General features: G+C 40.5%; 1 protein-coding gene across 4 annotated transcripts in view; it reads left to right on the top strand.

Moving 5' to 3' along the window:
- The window catches only part of LOC139975249 (uncharacterized), an 89128-nt gene that overhangs the window by 66312 nt on the left and 4166 nt on the right, over positions 1 to 18650 (top strand). For 3 of the 4 annotated variants that reach the window (XM_071982997.1, XM_071982998.1, XM_071982996.1), the window contains 12 exons: positions 4854 to 5011; positions 5609 to 5744; positions 6127 to 8991; positions 9513 to 9768; positions 10257 to 10373; positions 10689 to 11314; positions 12853 to 12910; positions 14315 to 14388; positions 15199 to 15365; positions 16388 to 16533; positions 17271 to 17378; positions 17973 to 18117. In XM_071982997.1, the coding sequence (XP_071839098.1) occupies positions 4950 to 5011; positions 5609 to 5744; positions 6127 to 8991; positions 9513 to 9768; positions 10257 to 10373; positions 10689 to 11314; positions 12853 to 12910; positions 14315 to 14388; positions 15199 to 15365; positions 16388 to 16533; positions 17271 to 17378; positions 17973 to 18117 (4760 nt within the window). In that variant the 5' untranslated portion in view covers positions 4854 to 4949. The remainder of the gene's footprint in view (positions 1 to 4853; positions 5012 to 5608; positions 5745 to 6126; positions 8992 to 9512; positions 9769 to 10256; positions 10374 to 10688; positions 11315 to 12852; positions 12911 to 14314; positions 14389 to 15198; positions 15366 to 16387; positions 16534 to 17270; positions 17379 to 17972; positions 18118 to 18650) is intronic. The other variant, XM_071982999.1, reaches the window with a different exon arrangement.

The following is an 18650-nucleotide window of genomic DNA, read 5'->3' as shown; positions in this document are numbered from 1 at the left end:
GCGGTATGGATAAAAACAACTGAATTTGCTCAGCGAGATTTTATTTTTCACGGATAACACAAACTTTACAGAGCGCGTCGTGCTCGGGATGTACTTCCATATACTGGTACTACCGTCTATACTTCATTCCTTGCCCGTGCAAGCTAGCAAAATAAAATGGGCCTGTCATTTTGAGGAGATTTTGTGGTTTTGCCCCTTAAAATGTCCCATTGACCTTCGACCGGAAAGGAAGCAACAATTTAGAAACGTCCTAACCACTGATCGACCGGTGGGCTCATTCGCGGGAATGGTCGTTAACTTCAAGGGCGTAGGAACCGGGGGGGGGGGGGCTGGGGGGGGGCGCCAGCCCCCCCCAGTGAAAAATGTGGAGGGGCGGAAGTATCATTCCGCCCCCCCCGGTTCGCAAGTCAGAAAACCCCTTTTTCATTTCCAAATGAGAAAAAAAATCTCATTTGGAGCACCAAATTGCATCTAAGGCCAGGTGAAAATACAAAATTAAGTTTACAAAATGCAGTGAGTGTTGAAGTGTGCTATATTGCACCAAATTGCATCTGAGGCCACCTGGAAATGCAAAAAATTCCAAAGGGGAGGGGGACACCCCCTCCCCTTAGACCCCTCCCCCAGGCCGGCCATCAGTCTTCAGCCCCCCCACTCAAAAGTACCTTCCTACGCCACTGGTTAACTTCAAACCGGGTTAGGGAAGCAAGTTGAAATGATCATCGGTGTAAGTTACGCTTTGCCTCCGTTTAAGGGTTGATATATGTATATATATATAGGGTTACCTACATTACGTTACCTACATTTAATGTTTCGAGAGATACGCATGCAGTCATGACAAAATTATCTCCAAGAAAAATGCGTCCTGATTTTACCTCAGTGGTTTTTCGGGATTCGATTGCTGGTTGACGATTTAAACAGAAGGTCGATACTAGTGATGCTACGTGTGCTGACGTCATTCAATCGACCGTTAAGTCTCACACATCGATAAGATGTTACGGCATCGCCAAATTACAGTAACCTTACCGTCTTAATGTGAAAGATAACTGACGACTATAGTCATATAACTACAAAATATAAGCAGGATTGATAGCCATGTAAACTATATAACGATGACTTTAAACACAAATTTAATCTTGTGCACAAATTTCATCCTTTAAGGAAACCCACACCCCCTCCCCTCTCCCCACACACCCACCTTTACTTCGATTGCAACTAATGACCTAACAGTTTTCTTGAAAGAGACTTTCGAGATGTCTCCATCAAATTTCGTTGATTAGCTATAGGAATTATATGGCATTCACATTAATTATAGGCTATAAGTTGTCATATAGAAAACTAGTTAGGGAACGCCACAACACAACCATTTTAATTTGTAAGACCAAATATTTGATCCAGTGTACATGTTACTTGGAATCAAATATCATAATAAATCCAGGTGGTTTGTAATTACCGTATCAGGTTGAAAAAAAAAAATCAAACGACATTACCAGACGGCCTCTGTGTGCTCATGGAACACATGCTGTCACCATGGTTATCGCTCGTGACGTCATCGACTTTATTCATGTAAATAAGGGGAACCGAAAGGTGTGTTAGGATTAACTCCATTAAAAAAATCGTTCATAATATATAGAAACCTTCTTCATAGATAGTTATAAAATTGAACTATTTTGATGGAGTAGAACAATTTGACAGTTCGTTGTCGTGCAGCGAATCACTCATGGTTGTTATGGCGTTATGTAAGTAAAACCGTTATTCAGTTACATTAATTACAGTTTAGAATGTACGTGTTCAGTTTGAAGTAGTTATGGTTATGGTAGTTTTTGTAAGGTTCGGAGAATCGTATCTAACATGGACAAGGTTGTCAATCCATTCTCAGAGTCGGAAGCCGCTCTCAAGCAACGAATTTGAAGTCAAGTAATAGCATATATGGCGCCTTGTGATAGAGGCCTTTCCTATATACTCGCTTTCGCGGTTTATGGTAAAACTCTGGTAAGGAGAAGATTAACTTAGGGGAATGTTATTGAGTTTGTTGATTATTGGGTGAAACTTTTGTTGTTGGTCGATCCATTGTCACAGATGTGTATGCAACGTAACCGCAAACGCTGATCGGTTGTTCATGGAGGGGTTGGGGTGGGGGGGTGGTTGGGGGTGTGTGTGTGGGGGGGGAAAGCTGATTAAGAATGCTCCACTCAATATGTAATTTGAGTGAGACATTTGGCCACTGTTCAGACTTGACTTTCATAGTCTGCAGTGTAGTTCTGTAGTTCTCATAAGGCAGTATGGTATATCATGAGTTTGTGGAAGGACTCACGAAGAACATATAGTAAGAACATATAGGCCCTTTTTTTGTCTAACATTCCGTTTCGTGCAAAGTCTGTTTAAAAGTGTTAAGGCCCCTTTACATATACCAAATATAAACCTATACAGTGTATAGGTTAATATTAGAGGCTACATGGTAGTTTTTGTTTCATACCTTCTCTGTTGATTAACGTAACTTGCTCGATCCAGATTACAGCAGTAGCCTATACACGGTTTCCACGCTTTTAAGCAAATCAAATTCCATATACTTTTAAGACGAAAATATTTTTTACCCGGTTTACTAAGAATCCAACGCTTCCATGAGAATGTTGTATATAGGCCTATAGGCGTGAACCTATATCCCGTATTGACATAATTATAGGCAATGAATGTGGACAGTGCATAGAAATTGATTATCAATTTCTATGGGACAGTGACGTTACATATGTCCGTGCACGTTAGTTTCACCAGTAATATATTTACGGAGCAGTGAACTTAATCGTGTCAGATTTCCGAGTCACATGAAACCTAACGACAATTATAGTGATCACGTGACGCCGTTATAGGCCTGGTCTATATATAAAGGCCGCATAAATGTTGTCTTGTGGAAACTATAGACTTGCGTTATACTTTGGATTTAATATATTGTATCTATAACCTAACCTACCCGTCTGTAGGCGATAACAAGAAACTTTTGTAATTTCAAACTGTTTATTGAAGTTCCACCGCCCTTCCCGAATACCTCATCGCTTTTCCAAGTAGGGTATAGCCGGTTTCAGTCAAGTTATAAATAATGTGGTGACTCAAAGTTCTATTCTTGAACTTCTGAAGGCTAACTGCGTGATTGAAACATGCAGGCGTGTGCGATTACTGATTCTGGTTGCATTAATCTCAGTAACATAACTTGCTGTCTTGAACTCATTTTTTAAACACTCGTCCAGTTAGGCATCGATGACGTAACAGTATTTACGTTTATGTCACGGTGATGTAAACATGATTTTCAACTGTGGGGAAGAGAGCGGGCGTTGGGAATTCTGAACCCTTATGGAAGGGTCGAATACAGGAGTTTTTAAAGGAGGGGCCGGGGCAATGGTCGTGGTCCTCGATGAAGCCGACTGCCACATGTAGGAGTTCTAGCCCCTCCCCTTGGAACATGTTTTGCCTAGTTTCCTATTACCACAAAGTAATTGTCGCCACCATAAAATGTAATGCCAATATTTGTGTTGTATTAGAAGTTAGCAAGAATCATTCAAGACGGTAGTCGTGTATCTATATAGTACCTGGCCCTCGACGCCGCGCTGTGCGTAACACGCCTGTACGTAACTGTTGTCAAAGTAGAGCACGATTTGGGCAGACTTTCCCATTTTTCACATAGCCTATAAGCTGTTTGCACTGAAGCTCATCCAGTGAAACGGTATCAAAACATGAAGGAGCTGATGATTATGATTCTGTTGTCAGAAGACATAACTTTCTACGAATTCAATTTCTCCCAAAAGATAGGCAAGACGTGAATTGAGTTTAACGTTATTCGCTCAATTGTATGCAACGTTACCAATGTAGGCTTGAGGCCCAAGTTATGAATAGGCCTAAACTACAGCACTGCCTGCATGGCAAATTAGCCATTATGAAGCCAGACCGAATTCAATGTGTCAAAATAGGCCTATGCCCTAACTTGCCCAACGTTATTGCCAACGTTTTTATCTGGTCGAGTCACAACCAATCATTTCCAAACATTTAAATACTCAAATCGATACAAAACATCAAAGCAATCGTTGAATGCAAACCATTTAAGGTACATTGTTGGCCAACTAAGACCCTCAAAGCAAGAGTACCAAACAATTGCAAATGGAAAGGATGTAGCTATATTTGGAGATCTAACTAGAACAAATAAGGTTAATCCCAATGCGCTCAGTGCAATTCTCAGGTCCCAACATGGCCTTCATCTCACCGTTTAAATCTGCTTTCAGGTCAAAACCAGCCGAATTACTGGAATAAAAATAATACGCAGTCTCGTAAACGATATATTAGCTTCCACTCATTTTCCGGTATGAAGTCAATTCCCCACCCGGCTTCTACATACTGACTTTACCCATATTTTCTGAGATCGAATCAAAATTAACGGTTGGGCAGAAGAACTGCACTTCCTGTCTGGTACTGATGTGATTGACCTAGGTTGAGCCGAGGTCCTATAACGGCCAAAGTTAAGAGTATAAAATTGGCCTAGGTTGCATCCAGACTTCCCAGCTACTGCTTTTCTAAGTTAAATAAACAACATATCTGCAAATACAACCTTTTCATATGAGTGTCATCTTGATGTATGTTTTACTTTACCTTCAAGAAAATATTCTAAAAACTCTAGCAGCAAATATAGCCAAGTTAGTTACTTATGTACTACAGTGATCTGTTGAATATCTTTTGAATTTTTGTAAATGTCAGTTTTGAGTACCATTCATCCATTTTGTGACATGTATGAAGGCAATCATCTTTACAGAGAGTGTTCTTTCAACTTGAAATTATACATACAATTGACTTTGTCTTCTATCTTACGATTACAGCTTGTAGAAGACATTGGCAGAGAGCAGATCAAATTTGCCGAAACCAGATGGCTACAATAAGAATGTAAAAGGAGTAGGAAATTCTCACCCACCAAAATGCTTGAGGTATATCAAAACCATGAGAAGAGGACCTCAGAGGAGGCTGGTAGCAGTGAAAGGTTAGTTACAATCACTATATCCAGTACTCAGTAGTAGTTCAGTAAGGTAAAGAGAAGACTTTTAATTTTCAAATTTTGTGAAGCTCCATGTAGGCCTACTTCCCTATTGGTGAGTACAAACCTCTATTGGAATTAGTTGGGGAGGGAAGGTCATTTGAGGTAAACAGAGATAAAAGTATGAAATCCTGTTAAATCTGATATTTTTAAATGGGAAACTTTTGGTTAAATTTCTCTTAGCAAGTAAGTACCAGACTCCTTTCATTTTTGTTGAGGGCAAAAGTTGTTTGAGGTCAATATGAGTCAAATTCTAACAACCAAACTCGGCTACCTTTCTGGCATTTTGATCAGATATTGCACCACAAGTTCAACCATTCAGTGTCATAGAGTTTGATCTACATTGGCATATCTGGACTTGGGTTCAGTGTACATTCTCTGTAGTACGTAGCATTACATCAATACCTCAGCCATACAAGAGAATTGGAAGACTCCATGATTCAGAGATAATGGATTTCATACTTGCAAAAGAAAAGTGATATTAAATGATGTTGAATTTTCAGGATCATTGGTTTGATAACGCGTTATATTTTTCTTCCCCAGGACCCACCATCTACCATATAGGTCACCAAGTATGCTTCCTCTGCCATCTGGGAGACTAGGACCAGCACTACCAGTGCTAACTCAAAGCTCCAAGATGCCTCTTGGTTTACCTCACCCCCCAACAGTCCCAATGCAGGTACACAAACATTACATTTTCTGTGCCAAATGTTTGATTGATTGAGTGTGTTGGTCTTGTGTTTGTGGGGAGTAGAACTTTGGCTGAAAGTAGAAAGTTGGCATGAACAGATATTCAAATGATGGAGACTATTGAAAAGACATCAAATAATACATGATGATGCAGTTTTAAGAAGTTTTTAATTAACCCATGCAAGAAACTCTGTACTCTGTTATATATGACTTGCCCCATTGAGTGCAATTACTATAATTGTCAATATAAAGAGGAAATGGGCTTGTATTTTTTATTCTTTAAATAAAAAGAGGCGAGCATCTTTAAACTATTTTCATTCTTTACTTCCGTTAAAATCATTCTTTTCCTTCTCTTCTGTATGATCCTTTAGTTGGCATCTAATGTGATGGTAGTACCCCCACAGCAGATTGCTGCATCCAGCTCACACCAGTCATTCATCAATACTGTTCACAAGAGGAAGAGCTTTCCGTTGGCTGTAGCTCACCCCATCATCAGACAGAATCCAAATTTTAGCCCAGCCATGGCACACGCAGTACCTAATGCCCTCCCTCCAAAGTTGAAAGTAAACCACGTCGCAAGTAACTCAAACAAGAGTGCACAAGATTCTCCTCTTGATCTCAGTGCACCCTTGGACCTCTCTCTCAAAAGGAAGAACGATGCAGAGAAAGATGATGCTTACCAGCGAGCGGCAATCAAAAGACAGCGTCTCGCAGATGCAAGCGAAGGTAAGGCTGACAGATCGGCAAGCCCCAGTAGAAAGTGTTCGGCAATTTTATCAAAGCCTCCGCCCATCTATCCTGGGCTGCATAGGACCTCTACAGATCACTTGATTCGACAACAGAGGAAAGTGCACCCCTTGGTTCACGAAGGATCTCAAAACGATGCCAACACTCTGATACACCAAAAGTTTTTGCAACACAAGATGGCCAGAAATAAAGAAGCAGAAGAGGCTAAGCTGTGGACAGCCAGACAAGAATTTGCTATGCAGAGTCCCAAGATGCTGCAGAAGAGAGGGCCACCGCCTCCCCACCCTCATCTACCGGTCAAGCGAGTCCAGGCATCCGTCCCGCCCCTCGTGACTTCCAGCTCTGGAGGCACCCGGCTTCTCACCCACAGGGATCAAGTGCCTGCTTTGATAACTCCTCAGCAAATATCTGAACATAATAGATTGATAAATGAAGAAAAGAAGCATCAACTGCTTGCAAGGGCTGCAGCGATGGGAATACCGGTAGATAAAGAACCCTATCGTACACAGACACTGTTGCCAAGGTCATCACAGCTGATCAAAGAGAATGGAGCTGTAGACTCTGAGATGGAGGAAGCACTGCGACAAATGATGCAGCAGTCACTGCATCGCCCATCCCCATCTTCATCTCCGAATAGCAAACCTAAGCAGCTACTAAATCCGACTCCAAACAATTCGGCAGATATGAGGAGGAAACTTATGCAAAAGGCTGCTTACATTGAGTTCATGAAGAAACGTATGCTAATTCGTAGTTTTCAACAACGAACAGGTATAATTCAGGAGCGTTCACTCTCTTCAACATCGTCATCATCATCAACTCAAAGCCCTCCAATTCCTACATGTAGGTCCAGTCCTCATCAGGAGAAACAAGAACTTTACAGAAGGAGATATTTGTACGATATGCAAAATGGATTGTCATTGTCTTCAAAAAATAGGCCCTCGTTACCCATCAGAAACGCACCACCCTCCATCTTAGGAAACAGGGAATGCGACCGAAGAATGAAGTTGGTCCAGGGTGTCGGAACAAACAGCGGTCCTCAGTACAAGTACAGCCTTAAAGATATTGATCATCGACAAACGACAGCTGCACCAGTATCCCAAGAGAGGGCCAAAACATCATTAGACCCTCGAGGTATGGATCTCAAGACCTTTCATCTTCTACAAAGAGGTCATGATTCAAAGAACGGGCGGCTACATATGTACCATGAACTTCATAAACATAGAACAGAAAACAGCCGACAAGATCAGGTGGTACCCACTCAAAACGGGCGTCTGAATCCAGGTTGTACTGCCTCTAGAGGTCCTGCCTCTCAGGGTCTTCCTCATCCCATATCGAGATTAACCTCAGGCCCATCAGAAGCAACAGTTATTGCATCACCTGTCAAGAATCATTCACATCCTCCCAGTCACTCTGATCCAAACCTTCATCCGCAGCAGGACAAACTCGGTGCTATACAGTCTCATCTCCGCAATCGAAAGAATTTGATCAACCCCGAGATTGCCCGGGACCACATTCTAGCAAATATGAACCCAACCTTAAGGGATCTGTTCCAAGAGAAAGATCAGGAGAAGCAGCTGCAATTGTTTCAGACTCTACGGAAGAACCACAGTTCACAACTCCAGAGGTCCAAAAGCTGTGCGATCAACTTCCGAGACATCATCGCCCATGAGATCTCAAAGTGCATTGACGAAAGTTCAGATAGTTCAGAGGTGATTGACTTAACGAGTGAACATTCGGAAGGATCCGTTGAGAAAACTGTCACAGATGATGTCTCGGGAAGAGTTGGATCTCCTCAAACAAATCCTCTGGATGCTCCGGTTTCGATTGAAAGTTTCAAACGAGACATCGACGACGCGGACAACCCACCTCCGTTGATAAAATCCTCAGACGCAAGGATGGGATTTGTGCCTTTAACTTCGAACAGTGTTATAGTGTCAGGAGCTGTGACATACAGTAAATGTCCCTCATTATCAGACAAGTGCAATCCTGAAAATATATCCCAAGGTTTAATAACGGTGGCAGAGGCAGCAACAGCCTGTGAAGCTGATTGCAAAGCAACCGATGTGATCGAATCTGCCGACCACGACCACGGCATTCAGATCAAACAGGAAGCGGGAATTAAAGACGAGGGTCTCAAATATGACAAAGATATCAAACAAGAATTTACGATTAAAACGGAATCTGATAGCAACATGGAGATGCCAGGTCAAAGTTCAAACTCTGATTTGTCAGACAAGGGTAGCGAGTTACTAACAGCAGAACCCAATCTGGGTGCACCCGGTAGTATTAAATCTGTTTCTTACGATCCAAGGAGGAAAGTGCTAGCTGCCCTTAATGAACGGTCGAAGTTGACACCTGTGGTGGCAGAGGATGTGTTGCAGGGAAGTTTAATGGAAGCGACAGACGTAGACCCACCAACTGTGGAGAACTACACAGACACAAAGATTATACCCAGAGCTGATCAAGCTGACAAGGAGTGTCAACTGCCCGTGAGTTTACCCTTCATGTTCTTTTTCTTATTGTTTGAACTCTTTATGTTTTTGTTGTTTTGTCAGCATACATTTAAGTAGTCATGAGATGATTAAGATATCCACTGTAACAATAAGACATTGGCAGTGCTAATGTGTCTTCGAGATTGTTTTCATCATCTTAAGTTAGCTGTGTTGGGCAAATTTTGTTCTGTCACATAGGTCAATGAATGTAGTGTTGAATAAGATACATTACTTTCTCCGCAGAAGAATGTCTTTGAAAAATCTGGTAAAATGTTTGAGGGGTAGGGATCAGTTATAACGTTCCAGCATTGTTATTGGCGTTTATAATCTGTTACAAAACCAACTACAACTAGAATTACTGGAACCACTGATCCAATTTGGGTTGCATAACTTGTGAAGCATTTTTGCTCGCGATGAAGCATCGCGTGAACTTTAATGCCTCAGGTAGCCATTACTTAGGGTCTTGTTATATGAGAAAAATGTGACTTCAAACTTACGAATATTGCTTGTTTCCTTAGGATCAGCTGTTTGAAGATGATGACAAAGAAGAAGAAGGACTTGATGGTGAAGAGGTCAGTGAAGAGGTCAGTAAAGATGTACCAACAAGTAAACACGACGTATCAACCATGGGCGAGGAGAGCAAGATGAGTGATAATGGGGAGGTCTCACCCGAAGCAGACGCGGACAGACAGTGCACGAGGCCGAGACGCAAAAGAAAACGCCGGGTTAGAAGATACTACCACATCGTACCCAGGAGAGCATCATCAAGAAAAGGTGAGAATTGCACAGAAGAGGTCAATTGAGAGAGATTTGTACATTAATGTTTTATGTTTTTGAAGCAAAATGTGATGGTCTTTCTCTCCACTCGAAGGTGGGCAAATAAGCAAACGGTTCCATTCGATGCTGACCAATGTTTGGTCAAGCCAATATTTGTTAAATGGTCACATGGAATCCTGTATGAAAATTAATTAAACCAAGTACTTTTATGGATATCTGGAAATTGAATGGTCACCTTAATAATCAGCATTGGATTGAAATTATGAGCTTTGAATAAATCTCACAACTTTTTTTACTACAATGGGGCAGACTAATGTAACGTATTCCTCTAAACATACCATCTCTCCAATAATTAGTAATAGTCAGTAATATTTTTGCAAGGTGCAATTGTAGTAGTTTACTGTATATAAATGGGTTGTTACCATACATTCATGGTTATCAAAAATTTGGCAACTGACAAAGACTTTTGGGGATATTTCATTTAGGTACTAAACGGAAGCCTCCGCAAGTCCGTAGGACACCAGCCCCCGCGATGAAACCTAAATATGAGGACTTTAGCCCAGAGGTTTTGCAAGTGAGGACTCGCAATGCGGATGGCAGAAGTAAGACATACTCTTAGTAAATACACAAACAGTAGCCTTTCCAGTCAATTAGTCTGATTTTTTACCGGTGTTAGTTTGTAGTTGATGCTTCAAGTAGTCAGGAAGTATTGCCCAAATTCAATCTTTCCTGTTCTCCTGTTTGTTTACATGACTACCTTTCTAAATCTCTTCCTCGTACTTCTCGTCCTAAGAAGGAATTTTCTTTGTCATAGCCTGCTGGATAGCTCTACTTTCACTATCAAATTCTTGCAATATATTTTACTTTTCATCGGCAAGTGGTCACCCATCAGTTTTTGGCTGTTTTTTTTCCCTCAGGACGGCAGGCAGCCATGGCATCGTCATATCACCGCGACGACCGTTACGAACAGGAGATAGAGAAGGAGAGACAGAAAGTGATGGAGAGAAGACGGAGGAGGACAGCCGTGTTAAGGAAGCAGGGCTTACAAGCCGAGATGGGACAGCCATGCCAAGAGGTGAAGTTACCAAAAGCAAACGAAAAGTATGACAGCAGCGAAGAGACCAGAGAATCCCCGAGAAGACGGAGGTGCAAAGTGTCCTCTTCTCCACCGCCAAGTACGAAATCAACAAAGATAGTCATGGACGGTGGCGATTGTGGTGTAGAGGACGAAGACAGCCTCAACACCAACGAGGATTATGAAAGAAGGTTAATGTCGCCCCACGTCGAACTTAAAGTTCGGATTCAAAGGAAGGACCTAACTGGAAAATTCCACGAAAGTGGTGATTGGCAGGTGGTGTCGCACGTCAAGAAACCAGCAAAGAGGGAAGGGAAAATGTGGCCGTCACCGATGAACAGAAATAGATTAGTCGGAAGCGCTGCTGGTTGGTCTTTTAACACTGATAAGCCAAGTACATCTGGGTTGTTTGCAATGCATCTGAATGGAAGAAGACATCGGCGGGGAAGCACTGCTGTCAGAAGGAGGGTGAGTTTGTGGGGTAAAATCTTAGTTGGATGGTCTGTTGCTGGTATGGTGTTTGAATGGTGATTGTGTCATTAGTACGAATGTGTTGTATGGTGTTTGATAGGTGTTTGATAGGAAGGAGACATCGGCGGGGCAGCACTGCTGTCAGAAGGAGGGTGAGTTTGTGGGATCAAATCTTAGTTGGATGGTCTGGTGCTGGTATGGTGTTTGAATGGTGATTGTGTGTCATTAGTACGAATGTGTTGTATGGTGTTTGCTAGGTGTTTGAAGGGAAGGAGACAGCGGCGGTGAGGCACTGCTGTCAGAAGGAGGGTGAGTTTGTGGGATAAAATATTAGTTGGATGGTCTGGTACTGGTATGGTGTTTGAATGGTGATGTGTCATTAGTATGAATGTGTTGTATGGTGTTTGCTAGGTGTTTGAAAGGAAGGAGACATCGGCGGTGAGGCACTGAGGTCAGAAGGAGGGTGAGTTTGTGGGATAAAATATTAGTTGGATGGTCTGGTGCTGGTATGGTGTTTGAATGGTGATGTGTGTCATTAGTACGAATGTGTTGTATGGTGTTTGCTAGGTGTTTGAAGGGAAGGAGACAGCGGCGGTGAGGCACTGCTGTCAGAAGGAGGGTGAGTTTGTGGGATAAAATATTAGTTGGATGGTCTGGTACTGGTATGGTGTTTGAATGGTGATGTGTCATTAGTATGAATGTGTTGTATGGTGTTTGCTAGGTGTTTGAAAGGAAGGAGACATCGGCGGTGAGGCACTGAGGTCAGAAGGAGGGTGAGTTTGTGGGATAAAATATTAGTTGGATGGTCTGGTGCTGGTATGGTGTTTGAATGGTGATGTGTCATTAGTACGAATGTGTTGTATGGTGTTTGCTAGGTGCTTGATAGGAAGGAGACAACGGCGGTGAGGCACTGAGGTCAGGAGGGTGAGTTTGTGGGAAAAAATATTAGTTGGATGGTGTGGTGCTGGTATGGTGTTTGAATGGTGATTGTGTGTCATTAGTACGAATGTGTTGTATGGTGTTTGAATGGAAGGAGACAGCGGCCGTGAGGCACTGAGGTCAGAAGGAGGGTGAGTTTGTGGGATAAAATATTAGTTGGATGGTGTGGTGCTGGTATGTTTTCAAAACAGACACAATTAGTAAACTGTTGATCACCAATTCTTAGTTACTCTAAAGGTCCTTTTTTTTTTCGTTAGCAAATGAAAGCTTCCATGCATTTGCATATATTTGTTTTGTATTTACAATCTTGTGACTGTTGACACTCCATTCCATGGTTGGTGGTAAACTTCATTGACAGGAAGGCTTTTATTAAGTTGCTAAATTTAACAAAAAATGCTGTAAGGGGTCATTGAGGACTCCATGTAGCTAGTGTTTCTTACAAGGGCAGGGCAAGGCAATACTCAAACAGTGTATAATTCATATCAATAGATAAATATTGAATTGATCTTTGGACTCTATTGAATTCTATCTTCTGAAACTTTACTTACCTCGTTCATTTATAAAGTTCACGGATCATTTCATATTTTTGCTTACAGCTACTCAAGGCCAGGATTATCCCTGACTCAAGCCCTTCCATCCCTCCACCCCCTAGAGGTAAGATTGTAATATTTATTTCAATATTTATAAGTGCGTTAAAACCAGTTTCAGATTTTTGTACAGCAATATTTAGGACAGATACATACCCTCCCTGAGCTCTGCAAATTTCTCTACTTGTAGAGGGGAGCCAGAAAAAGAGGAATGGGTTTTATAAAGTTGGAGGACACTATTTTCTGCCCTCAACATTCAACTTATCATCCTCTGAATTGGGAATGTTATACTTTGCTACCTTCCTCTTGGTGGTGGTTGGGTGGTGTCAGGAGGGGGGGGGGGGTTTCTGTTGGGTTGGATGGGAGGAAGAAATATTTTTGGTTTTCATCGCTATTTTTCAGTGATCAGCAATGTAAGGTGCGAGTTGATTATGTTTACTACTAAGGTTTTTGGATTTGTAGGGAGCTACAACACTTTGTGAGGCTGCAAGCCTCTCTCCTTTTTCCAAATCCTTGTATGTGTGTTGTTGAATCTATGATGAATTTTATATAAAGCACCATGGAGCAAAGGAAAGCCTCACAAACAGGGAAGAAAAATATGAAACTTGATTACATCGGCAAGGATTTTACAACATATATATTGATTACAGTGCAGATCAAGAAAATACGGGCCTCCCCCCCACCCCCCACCCCCCCCCATTCTGATAAGAAATTTGAAGAAAATAAAAACATATCCGGAAATGTTTAAATTTTAAGCAACTTGTTGATTTTACAACATATCTCACATGTTGCCAAAAATTGACAAAATATGGTGAAAAGTGTGTAGCATTAATCTCCCCAACTCGAAGAAAGGTACTTTCCCTTTTTACCCAACAATATCTAATTTGTCAATCTTTCTTTCTACCCTTTGTTTGCATTTCCACTAATTTATTGCTGAATTTGTTTGTCAACAGTCTCTAGTTCATTGTTTAACAATTAATGACATAACTTCACTAGTCCATTTCAAAGACACTAGATCATGGCTGAAAGTTTTGAAGAAAAAAAAAATCCAATTTTCTCTTTCAGTAAATGTTTTTCTATTTTCTTTACACTGTTGTGAGAAGTGTCCAGGTATAAACAAAATGTTTAGTGTCACATAAAATTCACTATGACTCCCTGATTAATGTTCTTAAATTAGCACAAAATGTTTTCTTAGTTCAATTAATTGCAATGTTAATTTTGGTAATACTCCTAATATATAATTAGTAAGAGATTTTCCAACCAAGAAGCTGTTTTTTTGTTTGGAAATTCTAGAGATGACTCTTTTTTTTTTTTTGCTGTCCTGTTACTGGCCTCTGATGTGAAGGACAGTAAAACCTTAATCATCACAAAATTACTGTAGGGCAGATAATATCCATTATGATTTATAACTAATATATGTCATCTCATCTCAATTTTCTTCTACTGACTTTTGTATCTTCTTCATCCATAGAATTGAAACGTCTTGCTGTGAACAAGAAACTTGGGGAGACGCTATTACATAAATCCGCTCGACTCGGTCATGATGTAAGTTTGGAGTACCTGTTTAATTTTTTGAAATTATGTTAAGAATAGTGGGAAGGAATTGAAGAACACTTTGGAGGGGGTAATTTAAGTTTGAAAGGTCACAAAGAGAAGCTGATTTAGCATCTATGAGAACAAAATTTGCAAACACTTTTGTTTTGTTTTTCGAACAATAATTATTTAGGTTTAATAATTATTATAACATGACTGGTATCTTAAAAAAAAGAGATATAATCACACGAAACGATAATAAATCAATCTATTCATCTTGCCAATTCTACATTGAGATTTGCAATAGGACATCATCTCAGTATTATAGGCGGGGGGGGGGGGGGGGCAACTATCGTGTGTTGTTCCTTGGGGGGAGGAGTAGGTTTTGTAAAATGGAGGATGCTTTCAATAAGAGATTCAAAATGGTGCAAGATTTTGCAACTTTTGAAACAATGTTTAATAATTTTTGGCTGTTTAGATTGTACTACATACACATGTTATATACTGTACACTAGGAATTTTCTGTAATGTTCCGTCTGCCAGAATCCCCCCCCTTGATTTTTATCAGGGGAGGGGGAGGGCTCTAATGGTGACGGTTGTTGAAAATGGGTAATATAAAATTGTGCTAGAAATATTTAAACAGGACATTCATCAGAATAATGCCTCACCACATTTATCTGGCTCTGTCATTCGTACTTCAGCATTGCATAGTATTTTTTTTAATACGAGATGTGGAATTAGAAGTCCTTACTTAAAGGTAGGGATGCAATGAGCTTATGACAGGCTTCCTCACTCCACATTCCCTTTTTCTTTCCTTGCTAGGATTCTGCTTTGTATTGTATTAACTATTGCATGCAAGACATCAATGCCAAGGACAACGCCGGTTACACCCCATTACATGAATGCTGTGTCAATGGCAGACTTAAGGTCGCCAAACATATGATTGCAAAAGGGGCCGATGTTAATGGCAGTGCTGCAGATGGAACAAGGTATTAAACTGATATTTAGTTTTTAACAGAAATTTGCCTTTCAAAGTTATCTACAGTGTGTTCAGTCAGAAACTGCATGGAGAGTGGAAGATTATGGATTTTTGTCAGAGGTTTTAAAATTGTTAAATGCTGATACGACTAATGTATTCTTTATGCTGGTGTAAACCAACGTAATCCAAAATTCGACCTTGACGACTGCTTTAAAATTATTAACAGTTTGATTATGATAAAGTTAGTGAAAGATGCAAGACTCACAGATGACACAATTGTTGACAGTGTTCAGGAGGAGGCCTTATATCTTCTCCTTGAAAACCTTATTGAATATTTATACTTAGCAACAAGGTCAGGTGGAAGTCTTCCTGGCAAGGTAATAACAAATCAGGTCTTGAATTAAAGAAGGTTATGAAATATTCATATTTTAAAAGGGTTGGATAAATTGCAATATTCAGGGTTGACAGGTTGTGAATCTCCCTGACAATTCTGTAATCTACTAAAGGTGACTGGTTAGTTTTCTATTTCATAACATTGGAAGACAAAAATGATGACCATGTGAGGACTTGGAATTCAGAAGGGGGGGAGGGGGGGTGTAGATATTTCAGAGGGTTACCAAATGTTAATATTAGTACTTGCTCATTAAAGGTATTGTGTTGTGTTTGCATTCTGTACAACTTGAAAAGTCCAAGAAATGTTAAGCCAGTGAGCTGTTCCAGTCCAAAGAGGCAACTGATACAATTTGATTGGATAATTTGATGAGAGTATACCTCTGAGTGAGAAGTAGTCAGAAATTTGTGACATACAAAAGTCTAGAACAGAACAGTTGTTTTAATTTTTGCAGGACCGTCTTTCCTGGACTCTCTGTTCGCCAAGATCCAGCTACAATTTTACCTCTAGATACGTTTTTTTTTTTTAGTAGAGTAAGTCAATTCATTAACAAACTTTTTCTCTCTTTTCATAATTAATTTGATTTTTTTTAAGTGGAATAAAGTAATAAAGAGTCACACTATGATATGACCACGTTTCAGACCCCTCCACGATGCTATTGACAACGAAAAGGTTGAACTCGGTCGTCTGCTCCTGGCCCACGGAGGAGATCCTCTTATAGCGACGTATTCTGGTAGAACCACAAGGAAACTAGCTCGGTCTAAGGAAACAAAAACACTTGTACATGGTAAGTAGTTTTGTCTACCCCCTCCCCCCCCCCCCATTGTATGCTGGTAGAACCACAAGGAAACTAGCTCGGTCTAAGGAAACAAAAACACTTGTACATGATAAGAAGGTTTGTCTACCCCCCCCCACCCCCACCCACCATTGTATGCTGGTAGAACCACAAGGAAACTAACTCGGTCTAAGGAAACAAAAACACTTTGTACATGGTAAGTAGGTTTGTCCACCCCCAACCCCACCCTCACCCACCATTGTATGCTGGTAGAACCACAAGGAAACTAACTCGGTCTAAGGAAACAAAAACACTTGTACATGGTAAGTAGGTTTGTCCACCCCCAACCCCACCCTCACCCACCATTGTATGCTGGTAGAACCACAAGGAAACTAGCTCGGTCTAAGGAAACAAAAACACTTGTACATGGTAAGTAGGTTTGTCCACCCCCAACCCCACCCTCACCCACCATTGTATGCTGGTAGAACCACAAGGAAACTAGCTCGGTCTAAGGAAACAAAAACACTTGTACATGGTAAGTAGGTTTGTCCACCCCCAACCCCACCCTCACCCCCACCCCCCATATGCTGGTAGATCCACAAGGAAACTAGCTCGATCTAAGGAGACAAAAGCAATCGTACATGGTAAGTAGGTCTTCCCAACCCCCACACTTCCCCACCCTCCCAACACCCAACCCTGTATCCCAAATAAACAGTCATAGAGTTTTTTCATTTGATTTTTTTTCCCAGGGTATCTCAAGGATATCAATGGTCGTTTCTTGGCTCCAGTTGAGGAGCTAGAGGGTCTCAAGAACATCAATTATAATATTCGCTTCCAAAGTTCTCTCCAAACATCAGGTATGTATTATTCAGTCTGCCTTCTATAACAATAGAGTATTGTCTCCCCCTTACTAGTACCATTCATCGCTTGGTTAGTCCATTAATCAGACAAACAAACGTTACAGATTTCCATGTCACAAGCTGAAGCAATTTGAGAATATATGTGTATATGTATGTATATGTATGTATATGTATGTATGTGTATATATGTGTATGTGCATATATGTGTACATATGTGTATATGTATGTGTGTATATGTGTATATATATGTATATATATATATATTTTTTTTATTTATTGTTTTTGTGTTTTGTACACTAACATTTTAAAATAATTTCTTGTTACATACTCACTTTTGATGTCCTTTTTATAAATATTTATATTTATACTGGAAATAAATAAATAAAATAAAAAAAAAAATAAATTACCTAACCTTGTGAGGAACCTTAGGTCCCAAAATAATCTACCCAGGAGTGAAAAATCTCTTTCTGTTGTGATGCAAATGCCTTAGGGACTAATTAATCATGCTAATCACGACTGATATTTGCCCCTCCTCCTCCTCACTGCAGTTGGTAATAAATATCAGTTTTGATTTGACCTCACTTTTTGCAGAGGACTTAGTCCAGACTGGCATTGACTTCATGACCGGTGCTCCAGAAGCGTCGCCGCCAGAAGACGAAGATGACGAACTCATGTTTGAACTCAGCGACAAGCCTCTGCTGCCCTCTATTTCTATGTATCTGGACGAACCTAAAAAGTGAGTAGACATGATGGGAGTGTTGGTTCTTTGCTCATGTCCAAGCTGAGCATCTGTGGAATTAAAATTAAAGATTGACGATGACTGATCAAGAACGTGATTGAGATCAGTTTTAATTACTATGCTACATTTATTCTTGAAAATGATAACAATTATTTTACAAAATTCTTCGTAAGCTGTTTACCATGAACGCCACTTCCACCAGATGAAAGGATTTAAGAAACTGAAAGGGGAAAAAAAAAGCAAGAAAAGAATTCAATAATCTAAAAATATAAAACATATCAGAAGATAGTACTTTGGAACCACTTTGTAGTCAATTGTATTTGTAAACTTTCCTTCCTGTGCTATTGTTTCAAGGATGCTTAATCAGAAGTTGAAAGTTTAAGTTAGTGGCCTCAGTTTGTGACAGGATTAAAAGACACAGGCCTGTCCCTCAATCTTCCCCTTGCATAACTCCACCATATTCCTCATGTGAACTGTACACCACCCCTTCTCCCCTCATTTTTAGAAGCAGGAAAAATTACCAATCTAAA

The sequence above is a fragment of the Apostichopus japonicus genome, chromosome 10 (assembly GCF_037975245.1).
Source record: "Apostichopus japonicus isolate 1M-3 chromosome 10, ASM3797524v1, whole genome shotgun sequence".
Classification (NCBI taxonomy): Eukaryota; Metazoa; Echinodermata; class Holothuroidea; order Aspidochirotida; family Stichopodidae; genus Apostichopus; species Apostichopus japonicus.
The sequence above is the reverse complement of the archived record's forward strand: the minus strand, read 5'-3'. Positions and strand labels throughout refer to the sequence as shown.